The sequence below is a fragment of the Pongo pygmaeus genome, chromosome 13 (assembly GCF_028885625.2).
Source record: "Pongo pygmaeus isolate AG05252 chromosome 13, NHGRI_mPonPyg2-v2.0_pri, whole genome shotgun sequence".
In the NCBI taxonomy this organism is placed as follows: Eukaryota; Metazoa; Chordata; class Mammalia; order Primates; family Hominidae; genus Pongo; species Pongo pygmaeus.
Window position 1 is genome coordinate 127,588,349 of NC_072386.2, and position 27,237 is coordinate 127,615,585.

At 64.6% G+C, this 27,237-nt stretch overlaps 3 protein-coding genes across 9 annotated transcripts in view; all 3 read left to right on the forward strand.

Moving 5' to 3' along the window:
- The window catches only part of RABL6 (RAB, member RAS oncogene family like 6), a 31,820-nt gene extending 15,543 nt beyond the window's left edge, over positions 1–16,277 (forward strand). The window contains exons 3-15 of one of the 3 annotated variants that reach the window (XM_054502363.2): positions 1,010–1,057; positions 3,725–3,777; positions 4,624–4,715; positions 6,945–7,085; positions 7,596–7,701; positions 10,890–10,993; positions 12,463–12,779; positions 12,976–13,129; positions 14,004–14,216; positions 14,317–14,581; positions 14,776–14,947; positions 15,236–15,294; positions 15,405–16,277. In XM_054502363.2, coding sequence (XP_054358338.1) covers positions 1,010–1,057; positions 3,725–3,777; positions 4,624–4,715; positions 6,945–7,085; positions 7,596–7,701; positions 10,890–10,993; positions 12,463–12,779; positions 12,976–13,129; positions 14,004–14,216; positions 14,317–14,581; positions 14,776–14,947; positions 15,236–15,294; positions 15,405–15,605 — 1,925 coding nt within the window. In that variant the 3' untranslated portion in view covers positions 15,606–16,277. Of the gene's footprint in view, positions 1–1,009; positions 1,058–3,724; positions 3,778–4,623; positions 4,716–6,944; positions 7,086–7,592; positions 7,702–10,889; positions 10,994–12,462; positions 12,780–12,975; positions 13,130–14,003; positions 14,217–14,316; positions 14,582–14,775; positions 14,948–15,235; positions 15,295–15,404 lie in introns of those variants that run through there. The other 2 variants (XM_054502362.2, XM_063650082.1) reach the window with 2 other exon arrangements.
- A 145-nt stretch (positions 16,278–16,422) lies between these two features.
- Positions 16,423–23,887, forward strand: AJM1 (apical junction component 1 homolog). The gene is made up of 3 exons (XM_054502360.2): positions 16,423–17,697; positions 19,297–19,380; positions 19,457–23,887. The coding sequence occupies exon 3, from the start codon at positions 19,516–19,518 to the stop codon at positions 22,444–22,446; it is 2,931 nt and encodes a 976-aa protein (XP_054358335.1). The 5' UTR covers positions 16,423–17,697; positions 19,297–19,380; positions 19,457–19,515; the 3' UTR covers positions 22,447–23,887.
- PHPT1 (phosphohistidine phosphatase 1) lies at positions 23,784–26,626 on the forward strand. 5 transcript variants are annotated; one of them, XM_063650086.1, is made up of 5 exons: positions 23,908–23,941; positions 24,705–25,067; positions 25,610–25,734; positions 26,103–26,157; positions 26,352–26,626. In XM_063650086.1, the coding sequence occupies exons 2-5, from the start codon at positions 24,908–24,910 to the stop codon at positions 26,384–26,386; spliced, it is 375 nt and encodes a 124-aa protein (XP_063506156.1). In that variant the 5' UTR covers positions 23,908–23,941; positions 24,705–24,907; the 3' UTR covers positions 26,387–26,626. The 5 variants fall into 5 exon arrangements, with proteins under 5 accessions (XP_063506154.1, XP_063506153.1, XP_063506155.1 ...); XM_063650084.1 differs by lacking the exons at positions 23,908–23,941; positions 26,103–26,157 and adding an exon at positions 23,784–23,907; XM_063650083.1 differs by lacking the exons at positions 23,908–23,941; positions 26,103–26,157 and adding an exon at positions 23,874–23,907 and having other exon boundaries at positions 24,588–25,067.
- Positions 26,627–27,237: the final 611 nt, after the last annotated feature.

The following is a 27,237-nucleotide window of genomic DNA, read 5'->3' on the forward strand; positions in this document are numbered from 1 at the left end:
GCTGCCATGTGGTGACAACTGACACTTGGACTGCTGTGCAGGAACAGCCGTGGAGTTGCTGGGCATCTGCTGCTCTCTAGGGCCTGGGAGGGTGGTGCTGGGCTGACAGGACACAGAGCCCACAGGGCCAGCGCACAGAAGCTCTACCTGCCACTGCACCCTCTTCCTGGTTTGGGGTGAGGCTGATGGCAGCGTTTATGCCCCTCTGCTCAGGTGACGTGGATGTGATTGGTGTGGGGGCAGATGCCTGGCGGTGTGAGGGGCCCGGGCGTGCCTCTCCCCTCTGGTTCTCCCTTCCCCTTGGAATCCTTGGGTCGGCGGGAGGCTCCATCCATCAGCTCCCCCGGTCCCCAGCACGCCCCAGAACAGAGCGCAGTCATGGGAGCTCAGGAGGAGCGGTCGGCACCAGCAGGCCCAGCTGTGATGGTGCGGTGTGGGGCAGGCCTGGGGCCTGTCAGGTGGCTCCGAAGGGAGGGTCCGGCCTCCGCCCTCAGTGGTTGCTTACATCCCACTCCCTCAAAGTGAACTAGAGGCCAGTCACTGGATGAAGAAACAGGGTCAGGAGAAGGTGACACAGGTGGGCCCGTTCATTCGCACCCATCAGCAGGAGCGTACCTGCTCTCATGGAGTCCATGGGCAAAAACACAGACATTGACCCAGCCAGGAGGGTCCCCTTCCAGTACGCTGAGGCCAGGAGGGGCCATGCCCAGGATCGGGGCCCAGGAGGGAAGGGCCCAGGTTTGGGGCCCGGGAGGGAGGGGGCCGTGCCCAGGATCGGGGCTGCAGAGGGAGATACTGTGCATTCAGTTTGTCACTAGCTGTGTGTGAGCGAAGGCCTGAAGGAGTCGCCGAGTGGTCGTCTGGGGAGGACACATCCCCTGCTTCTGGACACTTGGAAGTCCTGGTGGGAGCTGGTGCCTGCAGGGCACAGACAACCACACCAGCTGGACCGTTGTGCCACCTGGGAACTTCATGTTGGGCACTAATCTTAGGATTCTCCCTGTTTCAGCCACGGATGACATCGTGAAGGTTGAAGTCTGGGATGTGGTAGACAAAGGTGAGGCGTCTCTGTTCTGTGTCTGCTTCTCTCTGGGGCTGTGTGCTCTGCGCAGAGAGGCTTCCTTTCTTTCCCCCGGCACCCATGCATCACCCACCGTCCTCGTGGACGGTGCCCAGGGTCTTGCTGCTCTGCTCCCCTCCACATCCGGTGGTGACCCCGCAGCACGGCGCGGCCCCTCCTGTGGCACTGCATGCTTTGCTGCTTTAGCATCCTCCCCGCCTCTGAGTGACTGTGTGCATGGTGGTGGCAGGTGCAGCCGGGGGGTGTGCTTTGAGCCCCGAGGCCCAGGGTGCTATTTTGGGAGCCCGCCTCCTGCACTGCCTGGCGGAGCAGCCCAGCACCAGGCGGCCCCATGCCCATAGCTGAGGACCCCGCTCCTGTCCCTGGCAGGGATCCCCAGCCACACAGATCCGTACTCTGGCGGCCATGGGAGGGCAGCAGCAGCCCCCGGGGTGTCCTTGACATCGTTGGTCTCCTCCTCAGCCACAAGGTCATGAGTTCCTCTAAGTCCTCAAGGTGGAGCTCACGGCCCTGCCTGGGGCCCATGGTCCGTGTGCATGTGTGGTGTGTGTAGGGCTGGCCACGTGCACGCCCCGGCGTCACAGGCCTAGCTATGGCCTCTTTACGAGGGTCTGCCGGAAAGGCGGCTGCCGCCTCTCTATGATAGTGTCTGTTTGGATGGCGCATGCTCCCCTCCCTCCACCTGTGCTTTGTTGGGGTGGGTTTGGCCATGGGGGGTTAGAGGCAGGTACTCACGCAGTTCCTGCAGGGGTGCTGGGCCCCTGCGGCTCCCACCACGTTGCGCTGGACTCTTGTGGCCCGTGCTGACCTGGTGTTCCAGGTGCTGTCTCTGCAGAGCTCTGCGTGGTCTCTGGTATTAGAGAGGTGGCCACCCACTGCCCTATCATTGTCCCTGTCCCCACTGTGAGGAGAAGCTATCAGATCTGCCTGTGGTCCCCAGGTGGCTCAGGAAGGGCTGTCCTGACCCCCATCCTGGCCCCTTTCAGAGCTGCAGAGATTTCTTTTGCCTCCCTCCAGCTCTGGCTCCCTGGGTCTGCCCGTGTGTGGAGCGGGCACGGGCTTCCCGTAGACAGGGTTGCCCAGAGTGGGGTTCATAACTGGGCACTGTAACGGGTGTGGTCTCCATGGCTTAGGATGGGGCCCCCCTCCTGGTGGCCTGTTGTGCCCAGGGCTGGTGTGGAGGCCTGTGGGTGCAGAGGCCGCCCGGCCCTGGGCTTCCTCTGGGGTTACACGTGTACCCTTGCACCACCTACCTGTTAGCACCCACTGGGAGAGTCTCACTTAGCCTAAACCAGGGCCCCTCAGGAGGAAAAGGTCCCCAGCTCCATGACGGGGCCTGGTGTGCCTTCCATTCCCGCCCTGACTCAGTGCCCCCTGTGCGAGGTGTGAGCACTGTCCACAGCAGCCGGGGCGGCCAGTGGGGAGTGCAGTGGAGGGGGTTGAGGCCTCGTGGGCACCTGGTGAGTCCTCGAGGGTGAGAAGAAGGCGAGGCCTCAGGCTTAGCCGATGCTGCATGGGGCAGGCTGCCAAGAGGGAGGCTGAATGGAGCAGCCTCAGGGTGAGCCGACAACCCTCACCTCTGCCTGGTCAGCCAGGACCCGGCTCCCCTTCAGTCCCGCCTGCTTTCCCCAAAGCAGATCCGGCCAGCCTCAATGGCTCGCCCAGGGGGGTGCTGGTTAGGCTGTGGGCATCCTTCCTGGGTGCAGGCTCCCGACAGCCAGCAGTGCTGTGCTGTGTGTGTGTTGGGGACTCTGCTGAGCCCTTTGTGGCCAGACTGGGGAGGCTCCTCCGGGCTGGCTCTGTCCCCTGTACCTTGTGAGGGAGGGGCTGACCCCCCGACCAGGTTATATCGTGGTGAGCAGTTCAGAAACAAACTGGAATGAAGTGGAGGTGGCGTTTTAAACACATGAGCCCCATCTGTTCTTAGGGGTTTTGTTTGTTGTCCCAGTCCGTGACTCCAAGACTGGGACCCCCAGAGTTCCCAGGATGGTCTGGAGCCTTTCTCCTCAGGTCAGCATTGTGGAGATAAAGGGAGGGAGCCACGGCCCCTCATTGCTCAGGAGAGCCATGGTGACCTTGATGGTGGAGGCTCAGGGGGACCTGGACCGTAGACACCACACAGCTGACCTCCTCCCTCCCGAGGCCATTTCAGGGCTGGAATCCCTGCCCTCCTCTCCTTTCCTCCCGGGCTGGTTGTTGCCTTGAGAGTCCATGCGCTCATCTCCCCACTTTCACCCCAGGGGGAGGCCCCTCACCTTCCCACCATATCCCTTGAACTTCCTCCCACCCTGGACTTGGGGGAGCTGGGGAGGGGGCCCTTCCTTCAGCAGCAAACCCTCCTGGTGTAGGGCTGTGGACCATCCCACCACAGCCTGTCCAGCAGCTGCTGAGCTCGTCAGCCCCAACTAGCACCTTCTGTCCAGGCCCAGCCCAGCCCTGCCTTGCCTCCAGAGCCGACACAGGGGCCTCGCCCAGGTCCCGCTGCTCCAGAGCTCGTGGGTGCCCGTGCTGCAGGCTGTTTGGGGTGGTGGAGCAGGGCACCTGCCAGAGCTGGGGGCTGAGTGGCTGTGGGGGACCCATGCTCCTCCTGTGACCCGAGGCCCAGGGGTTCCACCTCGTAATTTTTGTTTGTTTTTAAATAAGGAAAATGCAAAAAGCGAGGCGACGGCTTAAAAATGGAGAACGACCCCCAGGAGGTGAGTGCCAGGTGCACAGTAGGTAGCAGTGGCTCAGGGCCCTGGGGTACGTGAGCCGGTGCCCAGCGCTTCACACGCCTTTGACCCCAAGCACCCCAGTTATGCTGTGGCCACGGGGGCCGCTGGCCTTCCCAAGTGCTCCGAAAACCCCACACTGCCATGGCTGCATCTGGGGGTGGCCGGCTCACCTGCACTCGACAGACATCACGTTGGACTGACCCGTTTGCGTTTCAGTGACTTGAGAGGTTTTTAAGTGAACTCGCCGAACTTTTATCCCAGTCACGGTGGGTTCGGCCCTTCAAAGCACAGGACACATCTCGCAGCGCCATGGGCGTGAGTTTCGCTCCCCGGAGACACCTGGGGGCAACCCAACCTGAGCCCGACACACCCAGGGCCTCGCACCCTCCGTGCAGTGCTACCCACTCCCTTTAGAGCATGGGGTGGAGTGACTCTCCCCACAGCACTGCAGCTAACCCTGTTTGTGGGCACTGGAACCTTCCGGAATGCACATCTAGCTGAGGGCGGCTGGTAGTCCAGCACCCGCTTCTATTTTCGAGTGGTGGTTTGGTTGTCCGTGAGGCCTGGGGCGGGACGCTGCTGTGATTAGTAGGAGGTCCTGGGTAGGGGGCTTGTTCAGGGAGCCGCCAGCGAGGCTGGTGTTGACTGTCAGACCCTTTGGGGCAAACCTATGTTTAGCTATCCCATCTCTTCAGCATATCATTTCCAAATGGAAATGGCTGTTATCTTTTCAGATTAGAAGACTATCCAGCCTTTTCTAAAACTGTGGGCCACATGGGGTGGGGCCCAGCCTGGGCCAGTCTCACACCTGTTCCCTCCCGTCCCCAGGCGGAGTCCGAAATGGCCCTGGATGCTGAGTTCCTGGACGTGTACAAGAACTGCAACGGGGTGGTCATGATGTTCGATATCACCAAGCAGTGGTAAGAGGGAGCTGGCGGGGGCAGCTGCCTGTGACTCTCATTCCCCTAGCCCCTTGGGCGCCCTCTTTGTGCAGCAGATAATGGTTAGAGCGGCATCGTCCTGCAGGGCCAAGGGACTCTTGCTGGGCAGCTGTGGCGGCTCAGCCACGAGGGGCACTGGCCTGGATGTCGGGCTGGGCAACGACTATGCCTGTGCATATGGGGCGGGATGGCGCGGGCCGGCTACAAAAGGCATCTGGGGCAAGGCACGCACCTTCCATAGCCCCACTCTTCTTCCTGAAAAACCATCTGAGACTTGGCAGAAGCAAGTGGCTGCTTGTGTTGGGGGCTCCCCGAGACCTCTGTCTTCCATGACCTAGGAGGACCCACAGCCAAGATTCATTCTAGCAAGAAGATGACGCAGAATCAGCTAAGGGCAGTGGCACACAGAACGATCTCTGGGGGACCAGGCGCAAGCCTCCAGAGGCCACTGTGGAGCCGCATGGGATCCACTCAGCTCCTCAGGAGTGCAGTGTCCCCCAGGACGCACTGGAGCCCCAGCGTGGGGGTGCTGCGGACACACACTTGGCGTGAGGCTCCTAGAAGAACGAGGGCCGCATGAAGACCAGCCTGCTGGTGCGGGGCCCCTCCTACCCGCAGCCATTGCCTACCAGGATCAGCGTGCCCGACACGTCCAGGCATCTGCTATTCCCAGCAGTGGGTCTGGCCTGGGGGCCTAGTCAGCAGCTTTTCTTACTTGGGAAGACCCCCACACCACAGTTAAGCATACCGCCTGTCACAGGGCCGCACGCTCAGCACGCATCAGCAGCCCAGGCCTGAGGGCGGCTTGAAGCACCTGACCAGCCATGCTCTGGGCCTCTGCCAACCTTTGCCAATGCTGGGAACCGTGCCTGCCCTCCCAGCCTTCAGCACCATCGCCAAGGACTGACCACAGGCACCCTCAGGAGAGCCCTCGGTGTGGGTGTGGCACACAGCAGGAGAACCACACACGGGGCTGGCGGCCCCACCCAGGGCACGAGTTCAGCTCGGGTGCACACACGCTGGCCTCACCTGGGCGAGCAGTGGTGCTCTTCTCCCTCCGGCCTCTCCTGTCTAGGCAGCAGGCCAGCCTGGTGGGTGGGAAGTGGCTTTTCCCAAGCGAAGTTGAGTGTGGACGCAGTGTGGCCTCCACGGCACTCCCACTGCTGCCACAGGAACGGCCTGGAGGGAGCTGCAGCTGCCTGGGCTGCTGTGCGAGGAGTGGACAGGAGGGACAGCGAGACTCGAGCCAGCCTGGGAAGACGCGGCAAAGGCGCTTACCTGTGGGCCCGGAGACCCTGTTGGCAGCACCAGCCTGGGCAGGCGATGCCTATGGTAGCAGTGCTCTGTCTGGAGCCCCTGGTGCCCAGCAGGAAGGATGGAAAACACTGGCTCAGACAGCGGCTTCAAGCGCCACGCAGGCCCTTGACAGCCATGAGAGGCAGGAGACACCAGAAGGCCACCTGCTTAGGAGGCCAGAGGTGCCCCTGGGCCGGCCTTGGTGAGGGACCAGTTTAAATGACTGCGTGCAAATGAAAGAAAATGAAGTTAGAAACAGGATGTTGCATTTTTTACTCACTTGTGTTGGCTTTCAGTCATGGGGAAGTTTTGTCACTTGAAGCGCTGGTTATTTCTTCACGAGCCATTTGGAAAACCATGCAGCTGGGAAACCGGCAGCTCTGCGCCAGGCAGACTCTGGAGACTTGCCGTCCGTGCCAGGAGATATCTGCTTAAGACAAGGCTCTCCAAACACCCCGCTTCACCAGCAGCAGCAGAGACACCCCAGGGTGTCCTCGGCTGCCCCGGTGGGCAGGGAGCCTGGATGAGCAGCCACGGGGTTGACGCCAACGGGCAGAGAGGACAGTGCGGGATGAGGGTGGATGCAGGTGAAGCCAGAGGTGGTTTTGTAGGGATGTGGACACGGGGCGCTCTGAGGGAAGGCAGGGACAGGCAGGGGCGTTCTAGTGTGGGGTGCGGTCAAGTACCTGCCGTCAGGGAGAGGGACGGGCGGGGGCTGCAGGCTGAGAGGGGTGCGAAGGCCCTCGAGGCACTTCCCTCTAGCTCTGCATGCACGAGGCGTGCTTCTGGTGGGTCAGATGTTGGAAATGAGAAGCAGCCACCATCCTTGGGCCTGGGCGCACAGCAGCTTCCCAGGGAGGGACAGGGCGTCGCAGGGCTGAAACTAAGCCAGGTCCTCACCTGTTCTCCGAGGACCTTCAATTACATTCTCCGGGAGCTTCCGAAAGTGCCCACCCATGTGCCAGTGTGCGTGCTGGGGAACTACCGGGACATGGGCGAGCACCGAGTCATCCTGCCGGACGACGTGCGTGACTTCATCGACAACCTGGACAGGTGAGTGCAGTGGCCCTGCTCCCGAGGGACCCTGGTGCTCCCGAGGTGCTCCGGTGCGTGGGGGAGGGTGCTGAGGCAGAGGCCCAGGGAGGGGTTAACGTTAGCACGGGGCCCGGGGGATGTGGGTCGCGCAGCTGCGTGGGGCTCACTGAAGCCTGGGTCTCCCCGATGGCAGTGCCGGGAACTGTGTGCCGGGGACTGTGTGCCGGGGACTGTGTGTCGGGGACTGTGTGCCGGGGAACTGTGTGCCGGGGACTCTGTGTCGGGGACTGTGTGCCGGGGGACTGTGTGCCAGGGAACTGTGTGCCAGGGTGAAGTGCTGGCACTGTGGGGTCACCTGCAGAAGGGCACTCGGCTTAGCTGTTTAGCAGGGCTCAGCAGGGTCCTGTGGCCTCAGGAGCCTACAGGAGGAGGGAGGGCAGTGCAGACCCACAGCCGTGGGCCCAGGGGTGATCCTTGGCACCGGGGCAAGGGTCTTTCTCCTGCATCTTTCTTCCTTTCTGAAAGCAGACCTCCAGGTTCCTCCTACTTCCGCTACGCGGAGTCTTCCATGAAGAACAGCTTCGGCCTAAAGTACCTTCATAAGTTCTTCAATATCCCATTTTTGCAGCTTCAGGTAAGTACTCACCGTGTGGGATGGAGTGGCTGCTGGTCTCTCACCTCTTTCCAGGCGTCTCCTGTGTAGCGACGGGCCTCCCTCCTAACCCCCGAGAAAGCTGTGGGCCTGCTCGGAGGTTGGCTGCTGGCAAGGGCCCAACGTTCTACTGCGCCTGCCTGCTCTGGGTGGCAGAGGGTACAGGGTCCTGAGGGCTAGACCCAGTCCCAGGAGCCCCTCCACCTCTGCGGGGACCCCTTGCTCAGTTGCCCCCAGTGTTTTTGGTTGTTTTTGTTTGTTGAGATAAAGTTTGGCTGTGTGGCCCAGGCTGGAGTGCAGTGGCGCAATCAGGGCTCACTGCAGCCTCAAACTCCTGGGCTCAGGCAATCCTCCCATCTGTCTCCCAAAGTGCTGGGATGCCAGGCGTGAGCCACCGAGGTACTCGCTGTTCACATCTCACATTTCCCTGGTGCTTGTGTCAAAACCAAGGAACCAACTTTGGTCTATGGACTAAACTCAATTTCCCTTGTGGAAACAAGGGCCAGGCCAGCTGTGGCTGCAAAGTAGCCCAGCAAACAATGAGGCTTGAACCTCCTCGCCCCAGGCTGCCCCACCTGGGCCTGGGGGACCCGAACCTCCTCGCCCTGGGCTGCCCTGACTGGGTCTGGGGGACCTGAACCTCCTCGCCCTGGGCTGCCCCGACTGGGTCTGGGGGACCTGAACCTCCTCACCCTGGGCTGCCCCAGCTGAGTCTGGGGGACCTGAACCTCCTCGCCCTGGGCTGCCCCAGCTGAGTCTGGGGGACCTGAACCTCCTCGCCCTGGGCTGCCCCGACTGGGCCTGGGGGACCTGAACCTCCTCACCCTGGGCTGCCCCAGCTGAGTCTGGGGGACCTGAACCTCCTCGCCCTGGGCTGCCCTGCCTGGGTCTGGGAGACCTGAACCTGCTCGCCCGGGGCTGCCCTGCCTGGGTCTGGGGGACCTGAACCTCCTCGCCCTGGGCTGCCCTGACTGGGTCTGGGGGACCTGAACCTCCTCGCGCTGGGCTGCCCCAGCTGGGTCTGGGGGACCTGAACCTCCTCACCCTGGGCTGCCCCGCCTGGGTCTGGGGGACCTGAACCTCCTCTCCCTGGGCTGCCCTGACTGGGTCTGGGGGACCTGGGGCCCAGCCGCAGCTGCAGCAGCCTTGGTCTTTCTCCAGAAGGATGTCAGGCTTGCCCAGGAAAGGGGCTGTGCTGTCCTCCTGGTGTCAGTAGAAGTGAGGATGCCTGCAGGCTGGGACTGCTGCTGGGGACGTTTCGGTTGGAAGGAAGGCGGCAGTCAGACTTGTCCTGTGCCCGCACTGCTGGGGAGGCCCCTCCTTCCTGCAGAGCTGTCCCCTCGTCACTGGGTTGATTACTCCTTAGAGAGCTCCCCACTGCTCAGCTGCTCCATTCCCTGATGGTTTGCCCTCCAAACCCTTCCACAGCCTCCCAGGGAGAGAACGGGACCCTGGACAGTCTTGAGCTGGAAGCGTAGGGCTGAGCTGTGTGTGACTATCATTTTGCTATGGATGTGTTGAAGCAGATCTGATGTCCTCACCTGTGTCAGCAGCGGGACCCCCGTTTCTTCTTTGTCTTGCCCCTGGATTGCCTGGAAGCAAATTTCAGGCCTTCTTTACGTCACCTAAAAATATTCCAAACGCATCTCTAAAAAAATCAGTTGTTTTTTTAACCTGACCATAGTACCTAATGTAATACTTCATGTTAAAGTCACAGAAGGTTTTTCTTGGAGAAATAAGCCACAATAACAAATTTAAAAAATAAAATTCCCAAAGAGTTCTTCCAATCGTCAGATATTTGGTCAGTATTCAGAGTAGGATCCAGAATTCACACATTACATTTGGTTGACAAATCTGTAGCTTTCTCTTTGTAAATCATTTTTTTGTTGTTATAGCCATTTTCGGGGACCTTATTGACTTTAATATCTTTTTTTTTTTTTTTGGAGACGGAGTCTCGCTCTGTCCAGGCTGGAGTATGGTGGTGCGATCTCGCCTCACTGTAACCTCTGCCTCCTGGGTTCAAGCAATTCTCCTGCCTAAGCCTCCCAAGTAGCTGGGATTACAGGCGCCTGCCACCATGCCCGGCTAATTTTTGTATTTTTAGTAGAGACGGGGTTTCGCCATATTGGCCAGGATGGTCTCGATCTCTTGACCTCGTGATCTGCCCGCCTTGGCCCCAAAAAGTGCTGGGATTACAGGTGTGAGCCACCTCGCCCAGCCTCACATTTTTATTTTAAGAACCTCTCCAGGCTGGGCGCAGTGGCTCACGCCTATAATCCCAGCTCTTAGGGAGGCAGAGGTGGGAGGACAGCTCGAGCCCAGGAGTTCGAGATCTGCCTGGGCAATATAATATAGCACGACCCTGTTCTAAAAAAAAAAAATCTCTGAAAAAGCTGATTAAAAAAAAAAAAGGAGAGGCCCAGCAGGTAGCTCAGGCCTGTAATTTCAGCCTGATCATTTCATCAGGTGGGAGGATCATTTGAGCCCAGGAATTCAAGACCAGTCTGGGCAACATAGCGAGACCCCATCTCTATTAAAAAGAGCGAGAAGGGGCCGGGCGTGGTGGCTCACGCCTGTCATCCTAGCACTTTGGATGCTGAGGCAGGTAGATCACCTGAGGTCAGGAGTTTGTGAGGCTCCGGCGTTTGTATTTAATTTGAATCTAAAGTAAGCAGCCACATGGACCTGCAGCTCATCAGACCAGCCTGGGGTTCCAGGCCAGGAGGGCAGCGGTTTGCTCCAGAGCCAGCTGCTTGTGGGTGTGGGACGGTGGCGATGCGTGCACCGGGGCTGTGTCCTGCCACCAGAGGAGGTGTGCGTGGTGGGGAGCAGAGGGGCTTTGTTTTCCAGGTGAAGGTGAGGCTCCTTCACCCTTGGAGGTGCGTGTGTGGGTGGGGGTGCTTTCTGTTGAGGTTTCTGCCTCTGACTGACAGCTATCCCCAAGCCGTGCTGGCAGCGTGTAGGTGTGCCGGCCACTGCAAAGGAATCCTCTGGGCTTCTGTGGTTCCAGTGAGGCGCAGCCCAGAGCTCCATGAGTTGCTGAGCATTCAGCCCTGCAGCATCTCCTGGTTTTGTCAGCAGGAGGCGTCCCCTGTGCACTCGGGCTGTCGGGCTGGGGCACTGGCAGCAGGAAGGACCCCTGCTCAGGCCTGTGTGCTCCCCTTCTGCAGAGGGAGACGCTGTTGCGGCAGCTGGAGACAAACCAGCTGGACATGGACGCCACACTGGAGGAGCTGTCAGTGCAGCAGGAGACGGAGGACCAGAACTACGGCATGTATGTGGCCGGACCCGCCCATGGGGGCGGTGTGGGGGCTGCACCAAGGAGACAGCAGAGGGGAGTGTCCCCTGTTTGGGGTAAATTAATCATCTTGGGGCACAGGTGGAGGAGGGCTCAGGCTTGCACTGCCCCCAGCAGCCCCCTCACAGTCACCCCTGGCATGGACTCCTCGTACAGGTCATGCTGTGCCTGCCGCTCTGAGCACCGCTGACCGTAGCCAGGTGCTGGTGCTGGTGGAGTCCTGCCAGGGCTGCCTGCCCATCAGGGGCTTGGCCTCCCAGATTGATGCCAGCATGGGATGCGCTTTCTGGGGAGCTGCTTGATTTTGGGAAGCTCCCTGTGCTGAAGAGGCATACAGGCCAGAACATGGAGGTCTCTGGTCCTCGATCGCAGAGGGCGGCTCAGAGCATCTTCCTGAGTGGGCCTGGGCAGCGCGTAGCCCCGGGGGTTGTGGCCAGTGGGACAGCTGGCCCATTCTCTGCCTCAGGCTCCTGCACAGCTAGGGGCTTGGTGCCTCCCCTGGGACCCAGGCACGGACCACGGAATCAGTGGCCCTCCTGAGGCCCCCCAGCAGGTCTCTGTTTCCAGAGGGAGAGCCCTGTGGGTCACCTTGGATCTGGCTGTTGGCTCAGACACAGCAAGAGACTGAGAGGGAAGGCAGTTTGATGCCTGGAGAGGGACCCGTGGCTTCCGGCTGCCAGGCCAGCCCCAGAATGGAGCCCCCCGCATGGGCGCTTCTCTGTTGAACCAATCCTGGCATTTCCTGGGCCTGAGAGTTGGGTCAGCTGGATGCTGCAATGGCCACACATGCTCCACCAAGCCCCAGCCCCCTCCTCTTCCCAGAAACCCCCCCTCATGGGAAGGTCCACTTGCTGCCATCTGGCCACCTCTGCATGGAGCCCCCAACAGCTGTGCCTCAGAACAGATGCCAGGTAACTTTCAGGGGAGCTGGACACACGCACGTTGGTGCCTGCTGTCCCCGCCCTTTGGCACTGCTGCTCTTTTTTTTTCTGAGACGGAGTCTCGCTCTGTTGCCCAGGCTGGAGCACAGTGGTGTGATCTCGGCTCACCGCAAGCTCCGCCTCCCGGGTTCATGCCGTTCTCCTGCCTCAGCCTCCCAAGTAGCTGGGGCTACAGGCACCTGCCACCACACCCGGCTAATTTTTTTTGTATTTTTAGTAGAGACGGGGTTTCACTGTGTTAGCCAGGACGGTCTCGATCTCCTGACCTCGTGATCTGCCTGCCTTGGCCTCCTACAGTGCTGGGATTACAGGCATGAGCCACCGTGCCTGGCCGGCGCTGCTGCCCTTGGAAGAGGATGGGGATGATGGCCCCTGTGGGGCGGGTGGCCCAGAACACAGCGTCTCTTCCCAGCCCTAGCAGCAGCAGCAGAGAGCCCCCCGTCACCTGAGGGCCTCAGGGAGAGGCAGGGGAGCCAGGCTTCTCACCCGCCTTCTGCCTTCCAGCTTCCTGGAGATGATGGAGGCTCGCAGCCGCGGCCATGCATCCCCACTGGCGGCCAACGGGCAGAGCCCATCCTCGGGCTCCCAGTCACCAGTGGTGCCTCCAGGCGCCGTGTCCACGGGGAGCTCCAGCCCCGGCACACCCCAGCCCGCCCCACAGCTGCCCCTCAATGCCGCCCCACCATCCTCTGTGCCCCCTGTGCCACCCTCAGAGGCCCTGCCCCCACCTGCGTGCCCCTCAGCCCCCGCCCCACGGCGCAGCATCATCTCTAGGCTGTTTGGGACGTCACCTGCTGCCGAGGCAGCCCCTCCACCTCCAGGTAGGCCCTGGAGCTGCCCCTCCCAAACTGGTCCCAGCCCCCCAGGGCCCTCACAGGTGGGGCCCTGGATTTAGGAGTGCTCTGCACTTCTGCTTGTCCCAGTCCCGTGGGCACATCCCGGGTGGGCCTGGCTTGGGGTTGGGAGCAGTGAGGGTTCTGGTGACGAGTGAAGAGGACCCGGCATCACTGTTCACAGAGCCAGTCCCGGCCGCAGAGGCCCCAGCGACAGTCCAGTGTGTGGAGGACTTTGTTCCCGACGACCGCCTGGACCGCAGCTTCCTGGAAGACACGACCCCCGCCAGGGACGAGAAGAAGGTGGGGGCCAAGGCTGCCCAGCAGGACAGCGACAGGTGAGGAGTGGGCCTGGGCCTCTTCTCCCATTGCCCCCCAGCCTCCAGGGTGCCCGAGCAGCCGGTGGGGCTGGCTTCCTGGGGGTGCAGAAGGGGCCCCCCGCCGGCTGGTCACTGTTGGCTGAGGACAGAGCAGATCTGTGGCTGGAGCAGATGAGGGAAGGGCTTGGGCGGGGCTTCCAGACATCAGAAAGGCCTGGCCACCTGCTCTGCCCCACCCTGGAGCGGACAGGGGCACCTTGGGGTCTTCTGTGGGCAGATTCCACATGGAGGCCATTGGCGAGGCCACTCCAGGTCATATGGGAGGTTCAGGCCACCAGATGTGGTCTCCACAGGGCCAGGGCCCAGGTGCTGCAGAGACAGGGGCGGCTTCCTGCAGGTGCTAGAGCTGGGAGCTAGAGCCGCCTCCCCCATCCATCTGCCAGCCCCTCCCACCACTGTCTGCCAAGCTGCCCCAAATTTTGCCTGCAGCAAAGCCCTGCATTTGGTCCCAGGACAGCCCAGGACAGGCTCCACCCGCAGTGGCCTCAGCACCTCAGCCTCACTCATTGCTGTGGGGCAGCGGCTTCCTCCAGAAATACACAAAGGACAGAAAGCCCCGTGGCCCTGAGCTGGGCCCGCCTCCTCCATGAGCGCCCATTTGCGCGGCTCCACATCCTTCACCCACTGACCGGCCGCAAGGCAACAGTGTGTCCAACCTTGTGCCCCCGACCCCTTCCTGCTCAGAAGCCCTGTGACGGCCATGAGGGGCCTCTCCACCACAGCACAGCACCTGGGGCGTGCTGGATACCAGGGTGCTTGGAACCAAGGCCCGTGAGCCTGGCCGGCCATCCCTACCCCGTGGCCTCTGACCGCTTTGCCCCCTGCTTTGCAGTGATGGGGAGGCCCTGGGCGGCAACCCGATGGTGGCAGGGTTCCAGGACGACGTGGACCTCGAAGACCAGCCACGTGGGAGTCCCCCGCCGCCCGTGGGCCCCGTCCCCAGTCAAGACATCACTCTTTCGAGTGAGGAGGAAGCAGAAGTGGCGGATCGCCCCAAAGACCCTGCCCCGGCTCCCCAGCAGTGCTCAGAGCCAGAGACCAAGTGGTAAGGGCAGGTGTCCCCGCGGGTGCGGCCTGGAGACCGGGGTGGGGCAGTTCAGGACACCTCCAGAGGACCCTGACTGACCCTCTTCTTGTCCACAAAGGTCCTCCGTACCAGCTTCGAAGCCACAGAGGGGTACAGCTCCCACGAGGACCGCAGCAACCCCCTGGCCAGGCGGTGCCTCTGTTCGCACAGGTCCAGAGAAGCGCAGCAGCACCAGGCCCCCTGCTGAGATTGAGCCGGGGAAGGGTGAGCGGGCCTCTTCGTCGGAGAGTGACCCCGAGGGGCCCATCGCTGCACAAATGCTGTCCTTCGTCATGGATGACCCCGACTTTGAGAGCGAGGCATCAGACACACAGCACAGGGCGGTAAGACGAGTCCTCCCGGGGCAGAGGTCAGCCAGGAGGCCAGGGTCCCTCCCACAGGCCTGATCTGGGTGGGTGCAGTTGGAGGAGGCTTTTGGAAGAGGCATCTCATGTCCCCACACTTGGGCCTTGCCGGCCTGGTTTGAGACGGGGTGTGGGAGGGATGATGGCCTGACCAGCTGCTCTCCCTGCTCCAGGATGAGTTTCCCGTGCGAGATGACCCCTCCGACGTGACTGACGAGGATGAGGCCCCTGCCCAGCCGCCCCCACCCCCCAAGCTCCCTCTCCCTGCCTTCAGACTGAAGAATGACTCGGACCTCTTTGGGCTGGGGCTGGAGGAGGCCAGACCCAAGGAGAGCAGTGAAGAAGGTGGGTGGGGGCACCAGAGTGCGGTCAGCCTGCTGGAGTTTGGGTAGAACGTGGGCCTCCTCCCAGCTGCTGGCCGCTGGCCGGGGTCCTCTCCTGAGTCCAGGATGCTGTGCCATGCTCCTGGCAGCCCCCTGCAGGAGCTGATGTCTGGAGTGTGGTCCTGTCCATCAGCAGGGCCTCCTGGAGGGCTGGGGCTCACTGCTTTGTGAGTTTCTAGAGAAATCCTGTCACCCGGCTTGGGGTCCCCATTGGCCTGAGTTTGAGCCACCGTCTGTCCTGTCTGTGCAGGTAAGGAGGGCAAAACCCCCTCTAAGGAGAAGAAGAAGAAGAAGAAAAAAGGCAAAGAGGTACCAGCTACTCCCCTTCCTGGCAGGCCAGGGCTGGGCGGCATGCGGTCCTGGGACCAGGGCTTCTGGCTTCCTGTGACTCCATGGTGCCCCCTCCTTGTGCTCCCCAGGAGGAAGAAAAGGCTGCCAAGAAGAAGAGCAAACACAAGAAAAGCAAGGACAAGGAGGAGGGCAAGGAGGAGCGGCGGCGGCGGCAGCAGCGGCCCCCGCGCAGCAGGGAGAGGACAGCTGCCGATGAGCTGGAGGCTTTCCTGGGGGGCGGGGCCCCGGGTGGCCGCCACCCTGGGGGTGGTGACTACGAGGAGCTCTAGGCCGGAGCAGGCAGTGGCCGCCCTGGGGCGGGGGGCGTGCCTGTCACTGCCTGGGGAGGCGTTTGCCTCTGCACCATCGCCTTTGCCGCTGCCCGGTGGCTGCCGTGTGCACTTCTGAGCTGGAAGAGGCCAGGCATTGGTGGTCCCCGGGCTGGGCCCTGCAGGTGCTGGGCCTCCAGGCCCTGCGTGAGCCTGCTCTGCAAGAAGGGAGGGGACAGCTGGCTTCAGCCAGGCTCAGTGGACACCCTGGCTCTCGGGGCAGAGCCGCCTGTCCCCAGTGTTTCTCAGGGATGTGACTGAGGCCCAGGAGGGACCCGTGAGGGTCTGTTTACAGAGGCTGGGCAGGGGCCACTTGGCTGTGGGGTGCGCACTGCCCCGGCACCTGCTTGCCCTCCGTGCTCACCCGGGGCCGCAGCATGCCTATGGCTCCGCTTCCGGCCGGGAGCCCTGAACACGGGTGTGCACACGCACCCTAAAGGGCGGCCCAGGCCCCACGCTAGAAGGCTGGCGAGAGACCGAAGGCAGCATGTGAGGCCTCTCCTGGGAGTGGGGGTTGTGTTTCCCACAGTGGCCTCAGCTGGGCCCCCACTCAGGTGAGCCCACAGGCAGGAGCCGGGAGGCACTCCTCCCAAACACTCCACTCAGACCATAAAGCACTCCTGTTTCACTCTGTGTGTGTCTGTTCTTCTCCCTGCACTTCTGCTCCCGCTGCCCCGGGCCCAGGCTACCATGGGTTGGCAGGGAAGTCCCCTGAGGCAGGAGGCTGCCCAGCAGTGGTGTGAGGACATCCCACCAAGTCTGGCCACACCCTGGGTACATCCCAGCCCACCTGTGCCAGGGCTCAGCAGCTGCACCCAGCACGCTTGGGGTCCTCAGCCCCAGGAGGTGGAAGTCCACTCTGCAAGGTTCCCAGGCAGCCGCCTGCAGCCCTGCCCCCCGCCTTCAGGCCCCTGCCCCCTCCAGCTGTCAGCAGCGCCCAGCCTCCACCCCCACAGCTACTGTTGCCATGAGAACCCTGCAGGGCGGGCAGGAAGAGAGTGCTAGTGAAGGGGAGGAGGTGGCCAAGCTGGAGGCTCCTCTGCCTGGGAGCTTTGTGGCCCCAGGCTGTGGGGCAATCACTGCAGTCCCTGAGCAGGTGCTGTGGCCCACAGCAAGCTTAGCCTGGCTCCTTAGCCCACAGCCCATGAGGTCAGGGCCGGGTTCAGGGGTTCCCCTGGTGTGGGGATGGGTCGACAGTACGTGAACTTGCCAGGATCGCACCATGGACGGCTATGTTGGGGTTTCAGTGGGCCCTGCTTTGAACAGTACAGAATGGGGTAGGTCCTGCCCTTCAGAGCCAAGGGCATCCGCTCCCCACCCCTCTGCCAAGCTAGACGGTTCCCAGGCTCAATGCCTTGGGGAGGGGCTGGCAGAGTGGGACGAGGACATTACCAGGCAGGTATGGTAGGTCACGTGCAGGCCTTCCCAGGCTGGCAGGAACACCGGATGCAGGAGTGGCCTCACCCAGAGAGGATGGCATCCTGGAGACACGAGAGGCTGCAGGGGCCATCTGGCCCCAGGTCCCCGCCAAGATTTTGGCATTGGCAGCCTTGAAGCAGATAGGGCCTGGGGAGAGCCAGTGGGGCAGAGAGTAGCCCATCTGCTCCTGCCTCGCCTGACAGGAGATGCGAATTCCAAGATGCCCCTGACCAATCTCTGCAACCCAGGCCAGGGCTCGGCCCCTCCTCTAAGGCAAGTATGTTGGGGTGACACTGACGGGACTGGCAGGCTGCTCCACGCCACAGGGCTCCTGTTTAGACAGTGAGGTCTGTGTCTTGGGGGTGCTGCAGGGACCCTGTGCTCTGCACAGCCCCAAATTGGAGCCAGTGCAGCTCACGATCCCCAGCTCCACAGTGCAGCCCCCACTGGGTGCGGCCCCTTTAAGCACAGCACCTTCAGCTGCCATCGGGGGCAGCACTGAGCAGCCAGGCCAGGATACGCGCTGCTGCCTGGAAGCTTCTGCCGGTGCCGGGGACGCAGCAGTGCCGGGGACACAGAGGAGCCGACCTGGGGGTGGCACAGCCCACCTGGGCACAGCCGGAGCAGCACCCAGGTAAGGGGCTAGGGGCCGAGTTGCTGAGTGTGTCACTGTCATGGGTCGGGGAGGCTGCCTTAGGGCAGCCGAAAGGATGGGGAGTCCCCGCCCCCAGGCAACACCGGCTGTATCCCTTGAAGGGCCGCTCCTAGCCAGGGCAAGGCAAGGCTGGGCTGGGAGGTGGGGAAGGCCGCCAGCCATCTCCGTGGGTTCCAGAAGGCCTTGGGCCCAGGAGAGGGCCGACCCCACCCCCATCCCCACGGGAGGGGTTGTCACCAACAGCCGCAGCCAGCAAGGCTGACTGTCATCTCCCTGGGGTGGAGCCTCACACCCTGTCATCCGGCCGGATTCCGGCCTGGCCTTGAGCTTAGCATGAAAGAGGGAGCAGGAGGGTAGACAGTCCTGCCACGGGTGGGGTGGAGGAGGGAGATGGGGTGGGTGGGGGAGGCTGGGATAGGCACAAGGCCTGGGACTCGTGGCCCTGACCCAGAAAAACAGCCCTGCCAGCAGGAAGCCCTTGCACACCTGGGACACAGAGAGGGGACCCGGCCAGACCCCGAGAGGCCCATCCACCTGAGGTTCTGCCCTGCAAGGGGCCTGGCCAGGTACCCGCTTTCCCCAGCTCACTCTGGGGTAGACCCCCCAGACCAGGTGTTGGGTGTGCAGAGGCCAGGCCTGTGGCCACTCTCTGACGCACCCCCAAGCTGGCTCTGGGACCACAGAGGGGTTGGCAGCCCACATCTGAACCCTGGCCAGCCTGCAGCGTGGGGCCCTAAGAAACGCAGGTTTCCATGGAACCTTCTGAGCGAAATGGGGAGGGCCCTCTCTTGCAAAACAGTGGGGCTTCCCCCACCCTCCACCCTGCCCACCCCCAGTGGGCAGCTTCCGGGCCTGGTGCGCAGCTCAGAGGAGAGGGGCTGCCACGAGCTCGTAGCTCGATGGCTTGGGACTGCCATGCAAACCCTAGAGGGATGTCCTGTGCGTTTACACAAAGCTGGGGCCTTGTTTCAACCACCCAAAGATACTTGGGGTCAGAAAAGGTGTCGGCAAAGGAAAGGGAGATTTAGGGCCCAGGTATGCTCTCTGGGGGCATTTTTCTGGCCTGGGGCTCACGGGAAGTTGAGGGCACCTAGGCGTGCGTCCTTGCAGTGCTGGGGGCGGGGCTCTGTGCTCGGCCTGGCCAGCAGGTGGGGTGGTTGGTGTCACCCACTTGGTGCAGAGATGGCTAAGTCTGAGACCCAGGGACTTGCCCTCGACTGTGCGCGATCGGAGGGGTCGCTCTGCAGTGGGCGCTGTGACGGGGGCGCAGTCACTGACGTCTCCTGGGTCAACACCTATAAATAAGGCCCAAATGCGGCCCGTCCTTCCAGCTGCGGACACCAGAGGGCGCAGCCCCAGGACCACGCCCCCACTCCCCTACCCCATCCGGAAAGGGGTCCACCCGAGCCGACCCCGCCGTCACTAGTCGGGGGAGGGGAGGCCCTGGAGTTTCACGCAGGAGCTCCCGCCGCGGGAACCACAGCCACGACTAAGCCTTTCTGGCCCGCCCGCCCCATCGCAGGGAGAGGACGGGGGAGGGGCAGGACGAGCACCTGGACAGCTGGGTTCCTCCCGCAGGTGCTTCTGACCCCGGCATGGAGGAAGCGCCCGCGTTCCCGGCCCAGGCCCGCAGCCAGGGCTGCTCCGCCCGCTGCGCCCCAGGTAAGCCGGGCCAGCGTGGGGGAGTAGCGGGGCCTGGGCTGCGGAGGGGGCCGCCCTGACCCGCGTCTCCCCCCAGGGCAAAAGCCCCGCAAGGCAGTGTGAGCTGGAGCCGCCAGCCTGGGGACCTCTTTTAAGATGACCCGTACGGACCCTCCGGACCTGCTGGTGTCGACCGTGTACCAGGACATCAAGGTGGCGACCCCGGGACCCGCGTCCAAGCGCTCGCCATGTGAGCGATCCGTGGCCCGGCCTGCTGAGCCCGCGCCTTTCAACAAGCGCCACTGCCGCAGCTTCGACTTCCTGGAGGCGCTGGACGGGCCGGCCATGGAGACCCTGCCGGAGCCACCGCCCCCGGAGTCCGCTGTGCCGCGCGCCCGGACCCGCGAGGCCGAGCCACGCCGCCGCGCCCGCTCCAAGAGCGCGCCCCGCGCGCCCCCGGGCCTGACGCCCGCGCCCGCCTCGCCGCCGGTGTTGCCCCGCCGAGGGCGGGAGGCCCAGCGTGCGGCGCGGGCCGAGGCATCGCCGCGCCGGGAGCCCGCGTACCCGGCGCTCCGCGCCCTTGCCAACGAGCTACATCCCATCAAGTTGCAGCCGCAGAGGGGCGGCCCCGGCCGCATCGCGCCCCTGTGCGCCGCCACGGGCCGCTGCGCACCGCCCGAGCCACCCGCGGGTCCCGCCCCCCACGTGCGCTGCCGCCTGGACATCAAGCCAGACGACGCAGTGCTCCAGCACGCCGCCCGGGGCTCGCGGTCCTGCGGGCCCGCCGAGGCCGCGCCCTGGGCCCGCCCCGCCCCGCAGTTCCACGGCCTCACGGTGCCCGGGCCCCGCCATATGGCGCTGTCGCGCACCCCGACGCCCAGCGACTCATACTGTGCGGATCCCCGGGCGTTCTACTGCGACGGGCCCCTGCCTGGGCCCCGGGACTACGCGGAGCGCCGCAGTCTGCCCTTCACCACCCCGCCGGGTCCTACCCAGTTCTTCTATACAGAGGAGCCCCAAGGCTTCCGGGGCAGCTTTGCGGCCAGTCCCGGCCCAACCTTCGACGCCTACTGCCCCAGGCCCTATCCGGCCGAGGAGCTCCCAGGGCCCAGTCCAAGGCGCATGGGCGGCTACTACGCAGGAGAGGTGCGCACCTTCCCAATCCAGGAACCGCCCTCCCGTTCCTACTATGGGGAGGCTCCCCGAGCCTACGGCCTGCCCTACGGGCCCCGCTATGTCCCCGAGGAGCCCCGGGCCCACTCCACTGCCCGCCCCTTTTACACGGAGGACTTCGGAAGGTACCGCGAGCGCGACGTCCTGGCTCGGACGTACCCGCACCCGCGCAGCAGCCCGGCCTGGGCTGACTGGGGCCCGCGACCCTACCGCACCCTGCAAGTGGTGCCGCCCTCTGACCCGGACCCGTTGCTCGCCTCCTGGCACGGCGGCACCGGCACCAGTCCGCCCCGGCTGGTCACCGACAGCCGCCACTACTCGCGCTCCTGGGACAACATTCTGGCCCCGGGGCCGCGCCGAGAAGACCCGTTGGGCCGCGGCCGCAGCTACGAGAACTTGCTGGGGCGCGAGGTGCGGGAGCCGCGAGGCGTGTCCCCCGAAGGCCGGCGCCCGCCCGTCGTCGTGAACCTGTCCACCTCGCCCAGACGCTACGCTGCACTGTCCCTGTCCGAGACGTCGCTGACGGAGAAGGGTCGCGCGGGCGAGGGCCTGGGCCGCAACTGGTACGTGACGCCCGAGATCACCATCACTGACAATGACCTGCGCGCCACCGAGCGCCCGAGCGCCAGGGCCTGGGAGTTGCCCGGGGGCCGCATGCGGCCACCTCCCCACGCGGCCCCCGACGGCCCCACCTCTGGCCGCCAGCGGAGCCTAGAGCAGCTGGACGAACTCATCACGGACCTGGTAATCGACTCGCGACCCCCCGCCGGCCAGGCCTCAGAGCCCGCGGCCGACTGCCTGGGCCCCCAACTGCGCCGACTGCTGGACTCGCGGCCCGCGGGCTCTGGAGCCCCCGCGCTGGCGCCGCCACGCTCGCCCCCCGCCTCGGCCGGCAGCGCCGAGGAGCCCGCGGCCCCGGGAGAGGCGGCCGACGCGTCCCCCGAACCCAGCGCCGACGAGGACGACCTGATGACCTGCTCCAATGCGCGCTGCCGGCGCACCGAGACCATGTTCAACGCCTGCCTCTACTTCAAGTCCTGCCACAGCTGCTACACCTACTACTGCTCGCGCCTGTGCCGCCGCGAGGACTGGGACGCCCACAAGGCGCGCTGCCTGTACGGCCGCGTGGGCAGCGTGTGCCGCCACGTGCTGCAGTTTTGCCGCGACAGCGGCCCGGTGCACCGCGCTTTCTCGCGCATCGCTCGTGTCGGCTTCCTGTCGCGCGGCCGCGGCGTGCTCTTCCTGGGCTTCCCAAGTCCAGGCTCGGCCGACAACTTCCTGCGATTTGGCCTGGAGGGGCTGCTGCTATCTCCCACCTACCTATCGCTGCGTGAGCTGGCCACACACGCGGCGCCCCTGGGCAGCTACGCGCGCGAGCTGGCGGCCGCTGGGCGCCTCTACGAGCCGGCAGAGTGCTTCCTGCTCAGCGTGTCCGTGGCCGTGGGACCCGGCACCGCGCCCCCGGGGACACCCGCCCTGCCCGCGCCCGCGCCACGCAGCCACGGGCCAACAGTGCGCAAGTTCGCCAAGGTAGCGCTGGCGGCCGGCAGCCCCGCGCGTCCGCCCCCGGCGCGGAGCCGCGAGCCCGACATGGAGACGCTGATCCTGACGCCACCGCCGGGCACGGCGGGCCTGGATCAGGACGGCGAGGCGGGCCGGCGCGCGCGCGAGGTGGCCTTCATCCACATCCAGCGCGAGCTGCGGCTGCGCGGCGTCTTCCTGCGCCACGAGTTCCCGCGCGTCTACGAGCAGCTTTGCGAGTTCGTCGAGGCCAACAGGCGCTTCACGCCCACCACCATCTACCCCACGGACCGGCGCACCGGCCGCCCCTTCATGTGCATGATCATGGCCGCCTCCGAGCCGCGCGCGCTCGACTGGGTGGCCAGCGCCAACCTGCTGGACGACATCATGTGAGGCGCTGGGCCCACCAGGCCTAGCCCAGGCGCTGGCCCGAACCCTGCCCTGCCCACTCAGGCCCCGCCCGGCCCATCCAGGGCCCCACCCCGACTTCTTCTAGGCCCCGCCTCTAATTCCCCAGCCCTCCAAGCTCCGCTCAGTACGGCCTCCAGCTCCGCCCAGGCCCCCACCCCCCGGCCCTTCGCCCCGTAGTGTTCCTCACGGACCCTTCGCCTTCCCGCCCCCAGCAACCCCTGTCCCTCCTCTGGGCCTCCTCCCTCTCCCAGCTCGCCCTCGAGGATCCCCAGAAGAAGTCGGTCCTCGCCCTCGGTGCTCCCCGCTGGGAGGCGGGGTGGGCCTGAGGACCGCCCAGCTCTGCCTTCACTCGGAGGGGTCACTACTGCACAGACCCCACCCGTACAGATCCGGTTCCCGTCGGTCCCTGGGGCTCCCGCTGGAGCCTCCCCGACTCCGGTTTCCCCTCGTCCAGGAGCCCGATGTAACCAAAGCCCAGTCTGTCACTTTAAACACGCCCCGCCCCGCCTCCCGCGGCTGTGTTGCCTCCTCTCTGGAGAACACCCTGGTCGACCTCTGTGCGTCCGTGTGAGCGAGCGCGTCCCGCCGAGGCGGTGGGCAGGGCGGACGGTGCGCGGTGCGTTCCCGCTGGTCGGAGCCAGCACACTAACCACGCCACGCGCCCTGCCGTCCCTTCGCCTCCAGCCGCTGCAGTCTGGGCCCTGCAGGAGCTGGGAAAAGCCGCAGGGAGGTCTTCAGGCCGATATGCAAGTCTCCCAGCCGAAGGAGCAAGGGACCCGAACAGGGGAAGCAGAGCACGTGGGCCTGGCCAGAGCTGACACCTGGCTAGGAGAGGAAGGACCAAGGGACAGGGGGTGTTCCCAGGTGGGAGCCTGGAGGGCAAAGCGTGGTGCGAGCAGGTGAGGGAGAGAGCTAGTTGGGAAGCGTGGAAGCCCACCCGAGGGGCTTGACCTGTCCCGAGAGGTCCCCGCACACCCGCTCTGGCCGCACCCCGTACTGCGGGCGTGGAGGCGCAAGCCCGGCGGCCCGGCCTCCACCTGTCCCCGAAGTGCACCCTGGTTCGCGCCCAGAGCTCTCTGGAGGGTGGGGTATCCGGGAGAGGGGTGGAGGCCAAACGCAAGGGCCCTCCTGGAGTCCCCAGCCCTACTTTGGAGCCAGGGGAGGGGGCACCAAGTGAGAGAAATTGGGCACCCCCGCCTCCGCTCCTGCTTTCGCACCCGGCGCACCCATCTCGTCCCCGCGCGTCTGCACCAGCCAGGCGTCCCGCTTGCCCACCCGCCGCCGCGCCCCGCGCCCCGCGCCCCCTACCCCGGGGCCTCTGCATTCGGCCCCACCCCTGAGGGCCGGCCAGGAACGCCCCTGGACCGAAATAATTTCCAGGGGGCAAGAGCTTTCGAACCAAGTAAAATAGAACTTGAATGTAGCGGCTGCTGTTGCCTCCTTGTACGGGTAGCGGGGTTGGGGACGGAAGCCTTCGGTCGGTGGAGAGGGGAGAGGGAGAGGCCTTCGGGCCGTGGAAGGGGGTAGAGGGCGAGGCCTTCGGGCGGTGGAGAGCGGGGAGGGGGAGGCCTTCGGGCGGTGGAGGGGGTAGAGAGGGAGGGAGGCCTTTGGGCGGTGGAAGGGGGTAGAGGGCGAGGCCTTCGAGCGGTGGAGAGCGGGGAGGGGGAGGCCTTCGGGCGGTGGAGGGGGTAGAGAGGGAGGGAGGCCTTTGGGCGGTTGAAGGGGGTAGAGGGCGAGGCCTTCGGGCGGTGGAGAGCGGGGAGGGGGAGGCCTTCGGGCAGTGGAAGGGGGAAAAAGGGAGGCCTTCGGGCGTTGGAGGGGGAGAGGCGAGGCCTTTGGGCGGTGGAGGGGGTAGAGAGGGAGGCTTTTGGGCGGTGGAAGGGGGTAGAGGGCGAGGCCTTCGGGCGGTGGAGAGCGGGGAGGGGGAGGCCTTCGGGCAGTGGAAGGGGGAAAAAGGGAGGCCTTCGGGCGGTGGAGGGGGAGAGGCGAGGCCTTTGGGCGGTGGAGGGGGTAGAGAGGGAGGCTTTTGGGCGGTGGGGGCCACGGGGAGGGTGGTCTTCGGACTACGTGCGGGACAGGAGGTCAGGGCTGGCACGTCCCTCAGGCCTCTCTCGTTGCCCCAGCCTCGCGGGCCGCCTAACTGCCCCGTTCCAAGGGTGCCACCGGACCCCGCTGGAGAGGAACTTTTCCGTTGGCTGGATTTAATCACCACTCATTCCCGGTTCCACGTTTCCTTTAAGCGGGGCTGGCGGAGCCGCAAGGCGGCAAGGAACTGGATTGCGATTGGTCAGCACGTGTCTCGGTCGGTGGTACAATTGGCTGAGGCGCTGGACCTTGGGAAGCATTCCCCGACGGGATTGGTCGTCGCTCTCGCAGAGCCCGCCTCCCGCAGTACAAGCGGCCACCGGGTCGGGTGGGAGGAGGGGACTCTGGGACGAGGAACATGGCGGCGGCGGACCTCGCTCACATTCCTGATGTGGACATCGACTCCGACGGCGTTTTCAAGTATGTGCTGATCCGAGTCCACTCGGCTTCCCGCTCCGGGGCTCCGGCTGCAGAGAGCAAGGAGATCGTGCGCGGCTACAAGTGGGCTGAGTATCACGGTGAGGGCGGGACCTGCCGGCGTGCCAGGGGCGCGCCTGGCGAGGCGGGGGCGGGACCGGGACGGTGCTGGCGAGGCGGGGGCGGAGCTTGGCGGGACGGAGATGGGGCTGACGAGGCGGGGGCGGGGCTGACGAGGCGGGGGCGGGGCTGACGAGGCGGGGGCGGGGCTGGCAGGACGGAGACCGTGCTGGCGAGGCGGGGGCGGGGCCTGGCGAGGCGGGGGCGGGGCTGGCGGGGCTGCGGGCCGTAGCGGACTGCGTTCTGCTCAGAGCCCTGCCCCTGCTAGGTTTGACCCAGGCTGAGGTCCTGGGCGGGAAGGGCGTGACACGGCCTGACATCCTCCCCAACAGTCCCAGTTCCCGTGCTCTCCCCGGTTCCACCCTCTTTCTCTCATTCATCCCTGTCCCAGCCTCAAGGGGCTTCGTCTCCCCTGGGGAAGGGGCTGTTCAGAGCTGGGATTTCAGACCCCTTCGGCTGGGAGTTCCTCCCGCGGCCTCCAAGGGCGGCCAAGGCACGTCCTGAGGCCGCCCTCCCATCCCAGCGGACATCTACGACAAAGTGTCGGGCGACATGCAGAAGCAGGGCTGTGACTGTGAGTGTCTGGGCGGCGGGCGCATCTCCCACCAGAGTCAGGACAAGAAGATTCACGTGTACGGCTACTCCATGGTGAGCCTCAGCCCCGTCCCGCCCTGCTGGAGGCCCCAGTACCAGCTTCGAGACCCACCTGAGCCTGCTGCCCTGACCCGTGGCCCCAGCTGAGCACACAGGCTTCCCAGGGTTCTCCCAGGGTCCGCGGCAGAGCCCTTCCTCCAGGGCCCATTGTGTTCCTGCATTCCCCCATGGAGCACACGCCAGACCTGAGGGGTGGGACGGAGACCCCCAGACATGGCCGGCCGTCTCCTCTCCCTGCCCTGGGAGGCCTTGCTGGGCTCTAGCTGTCCTCCAGCACTTTGGGCCCTGGGCCCCCAGAGGCGGTCGGTACCTGGGTGGAGCTCAGAGTCCCCGCCTGTGCTCTTCACAAAAACCACCAGCAGATGAGACCCACGTGCGTCCCTCTGGGCGCCTCAGGCCCCAGGATCCACCATCAAGGTTTGCTTGCCTGTGGAGGTCGCCTCTCCCCAGGGGAGCCCCCAAGGGCGGTCGGGATGGTGGGTTTGGCGTCCCCAGGCACTGCCTGTCCCTTTCCTACAGTCGCTTCTGGTGTGGCTGGTGGCTGGATGCCCAGAGCCAGGGCATGGGGTTGAAGGGTCCAGGTGGTGCCAGCAGGCATCTTCTCTCTCCAGGCCTATGGTCCTGCCCAGCACGCCATTTCAACTGAGAAAATCAAAGCCAAGTACCCCGACTACGAGGTCACCTGGGCTAATGACGGCTACTGAGTACTCCCAGCCCGGGGCGTGCTGCCTCCGGCCGCCACTTCAAAGCCCCCGCCTTTGCCTGCGCTCCTCCTGCGGGGCTGGCCCTGCCTGCTCCTGCGGCAGTCCCTGGTGACATGCTGTCCACCAGGCCTTGGAGACAGGCTAGCCTGACCACAGAATTAAACGTGTTGCCACACCTGCCAGTCTCTGAACTCTATCCTTGGCTTCCCGCACCTTGCGTCACCACCTCCAGGGCCCCCCAGACCCTAACTAAAGCAGGTGTGTCGGGGAACACAGGAGTGGCCCCAGGGAGTGGCTGTGCACACTCAGCCCTTTGGGGTCTGATAAAGGGGCCCTGCTGATGGCCTAATTGCTCTTCCCACGGCCATCGTCCTCCAAGGCATCTTGGAGGAGGCCCGGCAAGCCCTTGCGAGAGGAATCAGGGCCTGGTCCCTCGGGCTGGCCAAGACCTGGGGCGCCCACCAGTGCTCCCTCCTGTGAGCCCATCCCAGGGCTCCCCAGTGTCCTGTCTGCCCTGAGGCTCCTTCCATGACTAGCCCCATGGGGCCTGCCAGTATCCAGGGTCAGGTCGCACAGCTGCATCTACCCCACAGGCTCACATTGACTCTGGAGGCCCCTCCCAGGTCCCTCTTGCACCCGGCAGGGCTGTGGGCAGGACATGGGTTCAGGCCTTTCCCTGGGAAGCCCCATACACAGTGGGACTCCGTGGGGTGGTGCAGGGGCACCCTGGGGGCCAGGGCTGGTTATACACAGGGCACCCCCGCCTTTGTCAGCTCACTGGTCCTCCGGCCAG

What these genes read in the sequence shown, in the direction of transcription:
- AJM1 (XM_054502360.2), top strand. Translation starts at nt 19,516, where the DNA reads ATGACCCGTACGGACCCTCCGGACCTGCTGGTGTCGACCGTGTACCAG.
- PHPT1 (XM_063650084.1), top strand. Translation starts at nt 24,908, where the DNA reads ATGGCGGCGGCGGACCTCGCTCACATTCCTGATGTGGACATCGACTCC. An exon ending in CAAGTGGGCTGAGTATCACG is followed by an intron (nt 25,068 to 25,609) that starts GTGAGGGCGGGA and finishes CTCCCATCCCAG; the next exon opens with CGGACATCTACGACAAAGTG. An exon ending in ACGTGTACGGCTACTCCATG is followed by an intron (nt 25,735 to 26,351) that starts GTGAGCCTCAGC and finishes TTCTCTCTCCAG; the next exon opens with GCCTATGGTCCTGCCCAGCA.